The 15,629-nt window shown below is 36.1% G+C and overlaps 1 protein-coding gene across 1 annotated transcript in view; it reads left to right on the top strand.

The window, feature by feature from the left end:
• The window catches only part of LOC129257156 (bromodomain adjacent to zinc finger domain protein 2B-like), a 54,218-nt gene extending 41,742 nt beyond the window's left edge, over positions 1–12,476 (top strand). The window contains exons 22-31 of the mRNA XM_054895417.2: positions 14–1,505; positions 2,049–2,207; positions 3,021–3,184; positions 3,653–3,813; positions 4,196–4,231; positions 4,547–5,084; positions 6,206–6,352; positions 7,587–7,828; positions 9,390–9,533; positions 10,039–12,476. Of these exons, the coding sequence (XP_054751392.2) occupies positions 14–1,505; positions 2,049–2,207; positions 3,021–3,184; positions 3,653–3,813; positions 4,196–4,231; positions 4,547–5,084; positions 6,206–6,352; positions 7,587–7,828; positions 9,390–9,533; positions 10,039–10,192 (3,237 nt within the window). The 3' untranslated portion in view covers positions 10,193–12,476. The remainder of the gene's footprint in view (positions 1–13; positions 1,506–2,048; positions 2,208–3,020; positions 3,185–3,652; positions 3,814–4,195; positions 4,232–4,546; positions 5,085–6,205; positions 6,353–7,586; positions 7,829–9,389; positions 9,534–10,038) is intronic.
• Positions 12,477–15,629: the final 3,153 nt, after the last annotated feature.

Genomic DNA, 15,629 nt, shown 5'->3' with positions numbered 1-15,629 from the left:
ATTTCCATTACAGCAACATGGCCAATTCAGAAACAAGATATTTGAAGCATCACATTCTCTGCGTGCCATGTCTTTTGGTATGGACCGTTACAAGCGTCGCTACTGGGTGCTTCCTCACTCTGGTGGGGTCTTAGTTGAAGGAATGGAGAGTGCCATACCTGACGAATTTGCTGCCCTTTTGAATTCAAACTGTGATGAGGCCACAGAGCCTGTTGATACCAAAGAAAATATTAAAATCGAAACCCAAGACAGTACAGTGCCGACAGAACCTGCAATAAAACAAGAAGCTGAAGAGCAAATAAAGCAAGAAAGCGAAAGGACGCTTGAAAATAATCCTGAAGTTAAAATGGAAGTTGAAGAAGGGAAAGCAGAGGAAACAAAGTCACATGAAGTGAAGTTGGAAAATGCAGTTGAAGAAGCCTTAGATTTCAGTGGAATGAAGGAGAGAGACACTGAGCAGGCTTTGGATTTGAGCGATAAGACTGGTGCTATAAAGAGTGATGAAATTTCAAAACAGGCAGAGCAACCAGACAAAATGGATGTCTGTAATGGAACAACTGCAGAAGAGAGCAGAGAAGAGAAAGTTGAAAACAATTATGTCATTGAGAAAGCTGAGAATCTGTCAATGTCAAACACCTTCCATAATGATGATAAGAATAGGAATAAAGATGAGGAGGATAGTGAAGCAGTTGTCAAGGAGATCATTAATGATGTTGTAAATGCTGCTGCTAATGGAGTTGATAACTATGCTGCTGATGTTGCAAAAAGTGCAAACAGTCATTCCCAGATGAATGGAGAGTGTGATAAGGACATTGAAGAGGACGGGAGATCCAGTACCAAAGGAAAATCTTTTGAGGAGAACCAAGATCCTAAACAAGGATTCATGAACCTTGAGGGACTGGTCCCTAGGTCGGATTCTTCGTCTCCGCTGATTAAACCTTACAATGGTGGTGAACTCATCACAGCTGATCAACTCAGTAAACTCCCAGGATCCAAACTCAATGGAGTGTCAGACTCATCCAACACATGGTTTAGTATCTTGCCTCGCCTTCCTTGTGATGAGAACTCGATCACCAAGTCAGAAAGCGCTGCCTCTGTGGACTCCACTTCCCAGGTGGAGACACCCACATCACAGACAACTACTGATGGCAGCCAGGTCTCTGCTGCTACGGCCGCTGCGTTTCCAGCCGCATTCGCCTTCAATCCCTATATATACCACATGCCAATCCCTTTGATGCCTGTGGGCCAGATGAACTCTTTCCTGGGGACGTACACTGCCTTCCCCCAGATGGCTGCCATTCCCATGCAGCCAATGGGTCCTACCATGAACGAAAACGGGACAGAGGAACAAGCTGTGCCCATAGACCAATCTCTTATTCAACATCTGTTCAAGCAGGAGAAGTCTGAAGAGACAGAAGAAGAAGAGGAGGAGAACAAGGCCATTGCACAGATGAAAGCTGTTCTTGCTAAGATTGAGGCTGCCAAGATTGAACCTATCCCAAAGAGTAAGTTGCAAAAATAGTATGTTTTCCTACATTGTTTAACAAGCACATAGAACGCTTTTCTGTTTGTAAATCCAGTACACAATTTTTCCTCAGTTGCTAGAATTGAAATATTAATATGGCCATTGTTTTAACTGAAAATTTGTACTGTTATTCTTAATTACCATCCATTACTCTCTCTTTTTTTATATTTCTAGTACATTTTAAATCAGTTTTTACTGTTTTATATACGATACTCATAGTGCAAAAAATTAGTCAAGGAGGACCATTCAGGTTAAAATGAATGAGTTTGGTCTCTCTTTCCCAGGCAACCAGGTTTTGCACTTACGGAGTCACTACAAAAGTTCTTACACCAGACATGTAAGATCATTAAGACCTGAGAATTTTTTAGCATCCGTTCCAATTATTGACATTCACTGTTTACAACTAGCGTGAATGGCTGAGGTGTACCACACTTCCATAATAGTTGATCAGGAAGTCAAATTTTTAGTATGAATATTCATGTAAAGAGATAATCATTCAGTATGCTTGGTCTGTTTGTTGCAGATCTTCAACATGGTTGGTGGTATGTGAGTAACGCAGAGAAGATGGCCGAGATCACTCGTAACCTCTACCCCCGGGGTTTCAGAGAAAGAAGCCTGCAGAAGAGCCTTCAAAAATACACAGAATTCTGCAACAAATCCTGCACTAAAGGACTTCATAAGAGTGAGTAACAAGAAATTAGAAATGAATCTATAAAGTTTCAAAGTACAATCAGTAAACCATATATGTGAAGTCAGTGACAACCAATGTTCACAAGGTTACATTCAAAATTGTAAATGTTAAGTTGTATCCTTTTATGTACACCCCCTCTTCGAAGTAATTTGTACCTATTAAGATTTTGAATTGAGGTATAGCTTGAAAATAAAGGTTTTTTGTCAAACAGCTGAAAGTTTGAATTTGTATTATTCACTTATATTTAATTGATTGAAATTTTGAATTTATTGAAATTAATATATATACCGAAATTATTCCAGATCCATATTTGTTTAATTAACAGGTGGCTTTCAAGGAAATTGAAAATCCAGAGTAATGTCAAATACAGTTCGAAAATAAAAATGCAAGTCACTCTAATTATTTTAATGAAATGTAATTAGAATCATATGGGAAGTATATCTCACTTTTTAGCCTCATTGGATAGAGAGCATATTGACACATTCTACATGTATGATATTATTTCTGTATCCAGTATCAGTGTTGTAGGCCTTAAATTGCAGTATTTTAATGCAAAGCCACTTTCCAATTGGGCATATTTCTATATTACAGCACAAAAAAGGAACAATTCAAAGGGCTCAAAAAATAATTTTCAGTCAGAGGAACATTGAGGATGATCATCAGGGCCAGGGCGTTTGGGCCATATGTATAGGTTCTCGGTACTCTTTATTGTAAGTTAGCCCACTCGGAAGAAGAACACTGGCAAGCATTAAATCCCTTATGTAATTGTCTGCTTTATATTTCTGCACTATTTCTTGGAAACAGCCCTGAAAATGGCACCTAATCCCAACATAAAGGAAGGAGGCTATGTAGATCCAGACCCCTCTCATAGTTGGGATGAGGAGCTTGCCTTCAACATTGAGAAGCAGATGATCATTGCTATTGAAACTATGGAGGAGAAACTTACCCAAGGATTCATGCAAACCAAGGTAATAATACAATGATATGTGAAAGTCAATAAAAGTCATATTATTTCAAAGAAAAAGTCTGTATGATAAATCCATGTTAACAAAAATCAAACTCAAGTTTTTGTTCTCAAGTGAAGCATTTATCAAGAGGAACCTACACACCATTCATTCACACAGTGTGGTGGGACATTGGTTCATGACATAATGTTTTGATGTAATTGGTCATTCCTGTTTAATTTTGATTTTGTTTTAGTTTAAAGAATCGTCATCATCATTCAGTTTTATTCAAACAGGGTGTCTTTCTGAATGACATCACCATTTTCTCTTAAGGAATCCAATCAACAGTTTATTGATAACTGATCATTGATAGATACAAAATAGAGTGATTGCATTCTAACACTAGCAGCGTATAGTTTATCTTATGTTTTATAACCTTACTTTACAAAATGATATACATCACGCTGATTGTCTTCATTATTTATCATCAAGGGTTGGGTGATACCTGATAGGGCTACAGAGAGTCCTGAGCTGGCTTCATGTCAAACAGCCAAAGAATATGATATCGACTTGGTAGACTTTGCCATCCAGAGGTTACAGTCCTTTGAGAAAGCAGTTGAGAGGAGATATCTTAGACCACCTCTTGGGTTTAGGTAAGTTCTTCAAGAGAAAATGACCTGTTTCTGTGTAGTTGATGTTGCATCCAACAACCTGTGTAACCATAATATAATAGCAAGAATCTGCCAAATTGGATTTATAGGCAAATACAACTTAGAATGACTAGCATCTTTCTAGTGAATATCCCAATTTGTTAGAAGTGATGTTGTTTGGTAACCAATCATTCAATCTAGATTTTTTTTCAGTAAGTAGACTTGGGGTTTCTATGTCTCTTCCATTGTAGCTAGGAAAATGAATTAGGGAAAGTCCATGCGGTAATTTAAAACAAACAGAAAAAAATGAAAATATATACCAACAGTGTCTTTGATTTAATCTAGTTGTTTTTTTTACAAATTTTATCTTTTTCCTTTGAAATAGGGATCACACCACCTTCTCTGTGGATGCAGCAATAAGGTAAATACATATTCTTTCTTAACATAATATAATATTTGACAACCACAATGAGTGTACATGATGATTTGTAATAAATGATGGAAAGTAAATATTTTGTTCTACGCATCAGTAGGATAATTCTGAATCTGAAACCAAATGTTAAAGAATATGTAAGACAGGTGACGCTTTGGTACTGACATTGACATATGTGTTCTGTTACACGATTTGTCTACATTAAGTGATTATCAGATAAACATATTTGAATTTATTATCTAGAAGTTTATTCAACTGATCATTTATAATTCAGCAATTCATTTTGAATAATCTTTTAAACAGTAAAGAGGAAAAGAAAAAGGAGAGGGAAAGGAAAGAGAGAGAGAAGAAGGAGCGAGACAGAAGAGAAAAGCTGAGAGAAGAAGCTCGCATCAAGCGAGACGAGGAGGAACTTCAGCTTCGTCTTCAGCGTCAGGCTGGCATCATCCTCAACTTCACCGACGATTCCAATACCACTGAGGGTGCCGCTGATAAAGATGATGAAGAGAAGATGGCTGCAGAAAGGATGGAGGATGACGATGACGACAGAACAATGGGCATCGATGAGACTTCCTTGGATGTCTCCAAGTCTGTTCAGGATGAGGACGAGGAGAAAGTGGAGGTCGATGGAGAGGAAAAGGAGATGGAGGAAGGAGAGGACATTGATAAACATGTTAATTTAGATGATGAAGAGGGAGATGGTTTCATCCGGTCTGATGTTCCTAGAGGAATGTCTAGATGGAGGAGATGTGTTGCTGATTGTTCCTCAGCAGCTCAGCTTTACATCTGTATCACCATGCTAGATAGATGCATTGCCTGGGATAAGTCCATCATGAAAGCTGTGAGTATTTCTTCATCTAATACTTATTAACTGTATTATTTGGTTGATAACTTTACCTTTTTTGTTTAATGTAGGTAAGAAAACTCTTGATATTGACAGAAAGTTCATTTGGTTGAATGAATTAGGAATTTAATGATACTGTCTAGGTAATGGTTCTTTACCAGTACGCCACCCCCCCCCCCCCCATCCCACAAACCTAACTCAATTGGCAACATTGCAATCTAATGGTACATGTATCTACCATGATAATGATACTCAGCAGTCAGCAGCCAATCAAAATTAAGTATATTCAAGTTGATTATAGTAAGTAACTTATCTGCCACATAAACCTGTGCAATTAGTCACGAAAAACTCAAATTGCCTACTTGTCTCCTATAAAGTTCTGAATAATAAGTTAACATCTAGCATGAATAATTAATATGTGCAAAAAAGAAAAGACAATACTGCACCAGGCGACTAGAAGTCGGTCATATGGAAATGAGAGGGGTTTGTTTGACCTGTATGGCTTTGTTTATTTGCATGCTACTGTGGGTGCTTTAGGCTCATTCTGCTCTCCTATCATCGAGTAGATTTCAAATATCATTTCTCCAATTTGTTTCTATAGTGTAAATATTACTATGCCTTATGAATGTTCATATCTTATAGGTGTTTTTTTTTTAAGTTAAATTTGGATGATAGGAGTAGATGTGTGTTTTAGTAGATATTTAGGGTAGATTGCAATAGTAGCTGTTGATGTAGAAGTTCAGTGGTCAAAATCAATTCTGTCTCATAATAGTATGATATGTATAATGAGTTGTTTGTGTATTTATATTAAAGTTCCTAATTATGTATTAGAAGCACTTTCATTTTGAAGTACTCTCAGTCCTCATGCAAAGGTTGATGATGAAATTCATGCTTATCCTTGCATTGGTCAACATGAAGTAGTTATTAGTAGAGTACTTTAGTTGATATGTACCATCCATCCTCCCATACAGGCATTCATTCATTGGGTTGTAAGATGATAAAGTGTAGTAGAATCAGTGCATGCATGAATGATTTCATCCCTTAAGATTAGTCTTGAATACCCAGCCTCTTTGATGAAACCCAAGCCTCCCTCTCCCCCTCCTTCCCCCTGCATGCAGTCTTGTAAGGTGTGTCGGCGCTCCTGCGATGAGGCTAAGTTGCTGCTCTGTGACTGGTGCGACAGAGGCTACCATATGTATTGCCTCAAACCCAAATTATCTGAAGTGCCCGAGGGAGACTGGTATTGCGACAATTGCACCCAAAAGGTAGAACTATGACAGCAAAAATTACAAATTACTTGCAATGTTCACATTTTTTGGTTGTTTATTTTTTTATTGGATTGAAAAGTAAACCAGTGAAATTAACACAAACAGGAGCAACTGACTCTTCAATTACACCAGCTCACCAAGAGAAACTAAAATGGCATTTAATGTTTTGGCCTCGTTTGATGTGACTGCTAATGCCCATGTGGAAAAACGGTTGTGTTTGCCTCTATCCAATATCTGCTATTTCTCAATATTCCATATCAACACTACAAATATATTCACTCATGTCATATAAAAATATTATAATTCAAATACATTTGTATCATTTAGAATCACTTAGTGATTATAATTATCTTTTCTTCTATATCTTCCCATTTCATGACTAATAATGTTTGAATTAACACATTCATTAAGCAGTTTCCTATCATCTACGTACATTCCTTTCCATACTTCATTCTAACATCTAACTTTCTAATCTTTTGGTCAATTCAATGTAAACTATACTCTTCCATAACATTTAGAATGAATTGGAAATGGTGGGATTATTATTTATTATTCATTTATTTACTTATTGGCAATATTTTACAGTGATGAGTGGCATTATGTTCAATGTTCATTTATGTAATGATTTCTCTCAAATTTTGAAACAGATATTGTTCTTTTGTTAGCTGCATGGTGCATGACATAGGAATTAGTTTTTTTTTAAGACTGCATGGGAGCATTTATGTAAATATGCTGTGTATTTGTGTGATATTCAAATATATTGTTGTTTATACTGTGTACAAGTAAGACAGAAAGGGTAATAAATTACATGTATGTGTGTTATTCTTACAAGATAAGATAAAGCAGATGGAAGAATTGCTGAAAGAAAAATTTGCAGATGAAAATAATGAAATAAAGTTTGATCCATTTGCTTATTATTCATATCATGATACATATCATTAAACAATTGTGTAGACTTTCATAATCTTATTCATTGGCATGGTATTAGACTTCAAGTTGATTTATCATCCTGTTGTTTGAAGAAACCAAACTTACGAAATTGCTCATTTCCATTCAAGACCGTTTATGATTTTGACAGAATAGAGGGAATATGCCCTGTATTTCAATAATATGACGAACTTATTTTTTAAATCCCATTCATAATCTAGCTTTTGTGCAAAACCTGTACAATCAATTTTGCTCTATTGAATATAGCTCTTTTAAAATTGACTTATATTTTTTAATCTCACAGCAAGCCAAAAAGAAGACACCCAATGAGAAGAAGAAGAAGAGCAGTAAATCTAAGAAATCTGAATCTGGTCGCAACACACCAGTCATGGATGGTGCTAGCAGCCCAGCATCAGCCTCGAGGGATGAAACAGACAAATCAGAAAAGAAATCAGAGAGAAAATCTGAGAAGAAGTCAGAGAAGAAGTCGGATAAGAAATCTTCCAAGAAGATGTCTTCAGTTCCAAAGGAACTCCAACCTTGCAAGTAAGATGCCCTAAACTTTGTTTCTTTTCAAGTAGGTTTACTTTGGATGTATAAAAACAAAATCTAATCATGTTTGTGCTATTATGATATGACAGACAACCAAAATAGTTTAAACTTTGAAAAATTTTGCAATTTATTTAAAACTTTCTACATCACGAAATCTAAAAGATGACAATACAAGAATTGGGGCCTGAAATTTGAAGACTCGTGCATTTTTGTTGTTGCAGTTTTTTTGTCTCGCCTGCATAGCAGAGCGAGACTATAGGCGCCGCTTTTCCGACGGCGGTGGCGACGGCGGCGGCGGCGGCGTCAACATCAAATCTTAACCTAAGGTTAAGTTTTTGAAATGACATCATAACTTAGAAAGTATATGGACCTAGTTCATGAAACTTGGACAATAAGGTTAATCAAGTATTACTGAACATCCTGCCTGAGTTTCAGGTCACATGACCAAGGTCAAAGGTTATTTAGGGTCAATGAACTTAGACCATGTTGGGAAAATTATTTTCAAAATCGTAACCGAAGGTTAAGTTTTTGAAATGACATCATAACTTAGAAAGTATATGGACCTAGTTCATGAAACTTGGGCATAAGGTTAATCAAGTATTAGTGAACATCCTGCTTGAGTTTCAGGTCACGTGGCCAAGGTCAAAGGTCATTTAGGGTCAATGAACTTTGGTCAAGTTGGGGGTATTTGTTGAATTACTATCATAACTTTGAAAATTTATGGATCTAGTCCATGAAACTTGGATATAATGTTAATCAAGTATTAGTAAACATTTTGCCTGAGTTTCAGGTCACATGACCAAGGTCAAAGGTAATTTAGGGTCAATGAACTTTGGCCGTGTTTGGGGTATTTGTTGAATTACCATCATAACTTTGAAAATTTATGGATCTAGTTCATAAAACTTGGACATAAGAGTAATCAAGTATTACTGAACATCCTGTACGAGTTTCAGGTCACATGACCATGGTCAAAGGTCATTAAAGGTCAATGAACTTTGGCCGTGTTGGGGGTATTTGTTGAATTACCATCCTAACTCTGAAAGTTTATTGATCTAGTTCATAAAACTTGGAATATAAGAGTAATCAAGCATCACTGAACATCCCCTGTGAGTTTCAGGTCACAAAAACATGTCAAAGGTCAGTTAAGGTCAATAAACTTAGGCCATGTTGGGGTAATTGTTGAATTGCCATCATAACTTTGAAAGTTTATGGATAGAGTGAATGAAATGTGGACATGGGTGTAGTTGAAGTTTCCGTTCAAGTGTCATTTATGGTCAATGAACGTGGTATTATGTCATTATATGAATGGTGTTTTTGTGAATGATTATTTTTCAGTAGTTTTCAAAGTTAGCACTGCTGCTATATTAAATTGCGTAATGCAGGCGAGACTGCCAGAGGCGTTCCACTTGTTGCCTATTTGTTCTCCTTGTGTGTATTATTTGGTATCTTAAATGTGTATTAAGCATTTGAAAACACAAAGATCGCCTGTGAGAGCTCAAGACAGTGTCCACGAGTTTGTATTTTATTACATATAACTGAATTCTTTTTTTCTTAGGCAAATCCTGTCTGAGATTGAGAAAGAGCACTGTTCATGGCCTTTCATGGCTCCTGTCAATACGAAACAGATTCCTCAATACCGCAAGATCATCAAACAACCTATGGACTTCAGCACTATGAAGAACAAACTCAAGGAGAAGAAGTAAGCTATTCATTTGACTGTGATATTATTTTTTTCATTGTTAGAGACATTACCATTATCACAGTCATTATCTTCAATGTGGTCTTGAACCAGTTTCGTTCTTATCACCATTGTCTTCCTCATCGTCACCGTCATCACTGTCATCACCATAATCACTATCATCACTACCGTCGCCATCATCATCATCACCATCTAACCAAATTAAAAGTTGATTAGATATGGATGAATCAAGAGAAATATTACAATATCATTATGTGCAACATTCATATGAAATAATAATGGTCTACTGAATTGTTAAAAAGACTTGAAAAAACGGATGCAAGCGTTAAATGCTGTTTGCTCAGCAGTTTGATTGACGTGGCGACTCATTGCTGGAATAATCACAAATGAAGGCGTTGGCTTGGAGTGGAGATAGTGCATACATTGTTTTATTTAAGTATTTATGTATTTTCTCTTTGAAAAGAAACTTTATTATATTTGTTTTCCCTCTCTCTTTTCATTCCAGATACAAGACACTTGATGATTTTGCAGTGGATGCACGCCTGATTTTTGATAACTGTGAAACCTTTAATGAGGATGAATCTGAAGTTGGCCGAGCTGGGCATGCGATGCGTTCTTTCTTTGAGACAAGATGGATGGAACTCACCGAAATGTCATAATACTTCTCATTCAAGCAATCAAAAATTAATATTAATTGCAATGTCCTCCACATACAAAACAAAGTTCTTAAATTATTGTATTTCTGAAGAGTTAGTTTGAAGAAAAGTTATTTTGGAATAATCTATGCTTGATAAATAAGATGTTCATGTATTCAATGTTTGTTCTTTTTTGTGACCGATGTTTTCATCATTATTGGTATGGTGTCCACCTGTACATAGCTAAATGTAGTGTGTCTGTTAGTCATTGAGTGAATTGTTTTTGATTGGCAGCTGCCCTTGTAAATTGATCAGTTTCTGGTAAATTTTCCTTCACATCAGCTTCCGCAACTAGATGAATGAACTGTAAATGAAGCCTTGCTGATTGATTTCTGTTTCAAGCTCAGTTGGTGGTGTTGATATAGATTTGGATGCATGATGTTGGTTTTAGTCTAGACTGTAGTGAATAATAAATCCTACCTCATAAACTCTTTGACTCTCAATCATAATTAGCTTTAGAGACGATCTGTGCAGTCATCAGACTTTTGACTCAAGTATTAGTTTCCGTCTATACAGTGGATGATCCATTCAGATCGAATGACCTTATAGGCATCTATTGCTCTAGCATCAAAATCACAGGATATACTCAAATTATGCAGCTATTTTCCAATTTATTTATTTTAGTATTGTGGAAAGGTGTATGCAGTTTGAAAACATGTTACAAAATAGAGAGTGGGAGATGATTATAAAGAATGTCATTAACTAACCTCACAGACTAGGGCATTGTGTATGAACATATCATTCTCTTTTCATAATAGTAATCATAATTTGCAGGAAGCTTGTTTTTAAATGGTTGTTTGATACTTATGTCGACCAAGCAGATTACGCCAAAAGTAAAGTATTTATTCATCTATTTTTCTGAATGTGCTGGTAACCCTATTAGATAAATCTAATTTATTTACATGAACTCCTTCCAATGTATCAAATGAATAATAATTTTATTTATTTATCAGCTGTAGAGCAATTGAATGCTCCTATGTAGAAGTTGGTCTCCTGATGAAGTGGTCATGTTACTGCAGTATAATCATGTGTTTGTATCAACATAGATTGAATTTTCATTGGAAAATTCCAAGCAAAATTCTGATCATCTCTTAGTTTCATAGCAGCTTCTTCCTTTACTGTTTGCAAATGTTTTGATATCTGTATATGCTTTGCCACCATCCTTTTCGGATACACAATATCCCAATCTCCTCCTCCCCTTCTATAAAACCCTGTAGGATTGTATTATACCATTTTTGCTCAGTTTTCTACATCCTAAGATAATCTATTACAAATTTTTTTTAATGCATCCCATATCGATAAAATCACTTATACCTTGAGAATTTCCAATGTTTAGTTTTAATTCTATGGAATTCCTTTGAAAATGCAATATTTAAACAAATTAGGTCTAGGAAAAAAGGGGGCAATACCTTGTGATAAGCTTGCCAGAGGAATGTGGTGAGAAGGCTTCAATTTAATTTTTGGTAGGGGAGGGGCAATTTTGGATGTGAACTTCTAGCTCCCAAAATCTTCCTCCTTTTTGCGTGGTATTTCTTTTTCAAATGGGATGCAGGACTCGGTTTAAGACATAATATGTATAAATACAATTTTGGATATAAAGATCTACTCAATTTCTTTTTACTTGTTGCAAACTCCACTATCGTGATGAAATCATTCACCAGTGATATTGAAAGGCTTTCTGAATTTGCTTGCACCATAATGGAAATAATATAAATGATAGAGACAAAAGTGATGTTGAATCCATTGAATGCAAACTCACGTAAGCCTTACAGTCCATTTGAGAAAGATTCCAAACTTAGCTATCATCTTTGGTGGCCTTTCATCAACTTTGTATGTAGTCTTTCATGATTTCCATCTCACCTTTTCAAATATTGCAAGAATACGTGGAGGAAAAAGAGAGTGATAATGTAATGTTGTGTTTGTAATTTTGTAGCTTCCTTTTTCATCTCTCTCTTCCTGACAAAGCAAAAGGAAGATGAATATTCTATAAAGACTTTTATTCTCATATTATGAGTCGATCAGTGAAATGAGTGAGTACTTTTGCACATGCTGTGTTAGATGAATTATTTTTTTGTGTTTCGTATGTGATGAAAAAGCTTAAACATTGGACCAAGTATCATTATGTGATATCTCAGATATTTACATTGAATCCATGATTGTGTTGTGAGTAAAGTGTAGTGTGTTTTATATCTCCATTAAGTGCAACAGGTATTTTGTTCAATAAAGTTTGTAAGGGTTTAGAACTTGATATGAATGAGGTTAACATGTCTTTAGGATCTACTTTAAAGAAGTTGTAAATTGGTACTAGCCAGCAGTACACAGTTGTATGTGTTATGGAAGTGTATTTTTAGCCAAGCCTTGTCTATGGAGAATGATATTTGTGATAAGTGTGGATATTTACTTCCTTGACAATGATGTAAACATGACAGTAGCGAGTCTAAATCATGCGTTGCTTAGTAACAGGAATCATGGATGATTGGTAAAGATTTTATACAAGGCAGCAATTTTCATAATTGCATCACAAAATAGACGATAAATACTGTATCTTAACATGTGACCTGTTTGAATATGTTCTTATCCATATGATATATTCTTGATATTTCTGTGTCTTGCCCAGGTTATTTATGAAAATCAATTGTATATGTATTCAAACTGCGGCAAGATGACATGCAATCAAATGCCATATGGAGGCCTCTCTACAATAATTATCTCTATGTCATTCTCAATCAAAGAAAGGCCTTTGCATCTACACAATAGTTTATTAATCATGTGGTTTTGATGTCTTCAGTATATATAAATACATAAATCATCTTTGTACAGGTTGTTACATGTTCCTATAAACAGAAGATTCGAAGTATTTTTCTCCATCAGTGTTATCAGTGGAAACATTGTATGTAGACTTTCCAATGTGTTTTGAATGTACTACTGAACAATATGTATCATGCAGATAGCAAATCTCTCCTGGTCTATAACAATTTGGTTAAATGCTTTGGTCAAAGCTTGATGAACTGCATCATCTAAACATTGCTGAAAAACCATCTTCATTTTGTAGCTTGATTAACAAACCTACCATTACATTCTTGTAAGACCTTTATCACACTATTCAACACCCAGTTTGTGAACTTCACCCCATGAATGATAATAGAATGAAAGCCAACCAGTCCCAGGGGGGGGGGGGCAGTCAAATATATTTCTGTACACACGTGTGACCCCAAAAATGCTTTTAAAGGGGTGTTTTTTCAGTTTTGGACGTGGTCCAAGCGTGGACTCGTTAAGGGTATCAAAAACACTGATTTTCAAGAAAAAGGGTGGTTTTGAAAGACTGATCAATGGTAAATCAAATGTATTTAGGGTATGTTTTTTCCCCAAAGCTTTGTTTTTTAAGGACTAGCCACACGTGTTTTGGTTGTTTTTTCCCAAAGCTTTTCCCCCCCGAGGTCATATTTTGGCGACTTGTTTAGGGGCCAAATTGTGTAAATAAAGCCCGCAAAAAAACTTGTTCAGGGGGTTGTTTTGCACACAGAGAAAAACTCTTTAGGGGGTGTTTGGAAATTACATGGTCATGCGTGTGTACAGCAATATATTTGACTGCCCCCCCCCCCCTGGGCAACCAGTGCACAAATCATTTAATTTTGAACACGGCTACTTTACATCTATGTTGCTATCCCATCACAAAAGGAAGCAACTCTGATGTGGGTTTTTTTTCCTTCTTTTTTTTGGAAAGTCAAAAAGGGGCCTAAGCTTTCGATCCTAGCAGAATCTTCGTCGGAGGCAAAATTCTCTTTTTTTTGGTCAAAAGCAAGGAACTTTATTTTACATATAAAACAGCAACAATATTCTCATTTACAATGAAACTCCTTCCAGAGTTGTTCCTTTTGTCATTGGACAGCAGTATGCATATACACCTTTGATAATTGAACTTGATCAATACAGAGATCTATAATAGTGCCTCTAGGAAAGCATCCATTCCAATTACAAACTAAAGTGCCATGATATCATTTGATTTTAAATGCCTAGGGGGTATTTCACAAAGAGTTAAGTATGACTTAGTCGCACTTAAATGCGGTATAAAAGTTATGACTGTATTGGTCAGATCATACCAAGAGGATGCACACTACTGCATATTTATCAATAAGATTGCATGTTGCATATCATGTATTTAAGTGCGACTCTAAAGGCCACCGCACACCTTACGACCCGACTGGTCTACGACTGGCTTGCGACTGAGTGAGGGGAGATGTGACATCACAGCTCGTCAGCTCAAGGGTCGCAGATCGGTCGGAGACAAGTCGCAAGGAAAATAGTAAGGATTTGACATGTGGAATCTTTATGACTGGATCGCTAGCTCATCCAACTTCTAGCCAATCAAACAGCAGATTTGCACGACGCGTATATGATATACAACGCACATACGCAGTAGTATTGCGTCATTTTCTCAGTTGCTATGGCAAAATGCAAAAAGCATGCGAGTCGCAGACAGCTGCATGGTAGTCGGATTGCAAGGTGTGCGGTGTCGAGGCTTATGACTTTCGATTCATCTCTACTCAGTCGCAAGCCAGTCGTAGACCAGTTGGGTCGTAAGGTGTGCGATGGCCTTAAGTCATGCTTAATTCTTTGTCTAACACTCCCTTATGTGTTGATAATGATTTGCTGAAATCAAATTTACTATACAGCTATAATGTTAAGACTCTGCAATCATTTATAATGAAAGTAGTATGTCATGGTTTCCAAGAGGAGATACAGAAAGGTGACGTAAAGTAAACACACTCTTTAAAAAAAAGTTTAAATCACAAGTAGTAAATTACTGCTCTAAGAAAGTGGCTGTGATGTAGACAGGGTCATCTAAAATGTGTTTTTCTGTACATGTACATCAATTCCTACATAGATGGATGTGTAATAATCTTGATAAAAGAATTGTTTGCTTGATAAACACAGATCCTTAATGATATAGTGATTTTATACATTAGATTCAATCCCTTGCAGCAACTTCTACCATACTTTACAGCCTATAATCCAAAAATTGATTCAATCTTATTTCATTCATACTCAGCACACTCTTTCTCTCAAGAGACTACTACAATCACAATGGTGTCTTTGAATAGTTTATTTCCCCCAGAAGTAACAACATAAACCTGTATTGGTTGGAACTTGTTTACTATAGAACCCAGCACTTCAATTCTCATTGAGTAGTTCATCCTCAATCTCTCTGTCATGGCTGTTTTTATCATTTCTGTTGCATACAGAAATAAAATAAATGTAACTGAATCTTCTAATGTACACTTCCTTGGATTATACTGAACTATGTAGTTTGTGAAGCAGAAATTTACTATACCAGTTTTGATGTTCAAAGAAAAATAGAGCCTTGATTTTATTTTGTCGTAGCTTTATTTTGCTTCTGTGA

The sequence above is a fragment of the Lytechinus pictus genome, chromosome 3, assembly GCF_037042905.1.
Source record: "Lytechinus pictus isolate F3 Inbred chromosome 3, Lp3.0, whole genome shotgun sequence".
Classification (NCBI taxonomy): Eukaryota; Metazoa; Echinodermata; class Echinoidea; order Temnopleuroida; family Toxopneustidae; genus Lytechinus; species Lytechinus pictus.
Note: the sequence above shows the minus strand (reverse complement) of the source record. Positions and strands in the feature narration are given on the sequence as shown.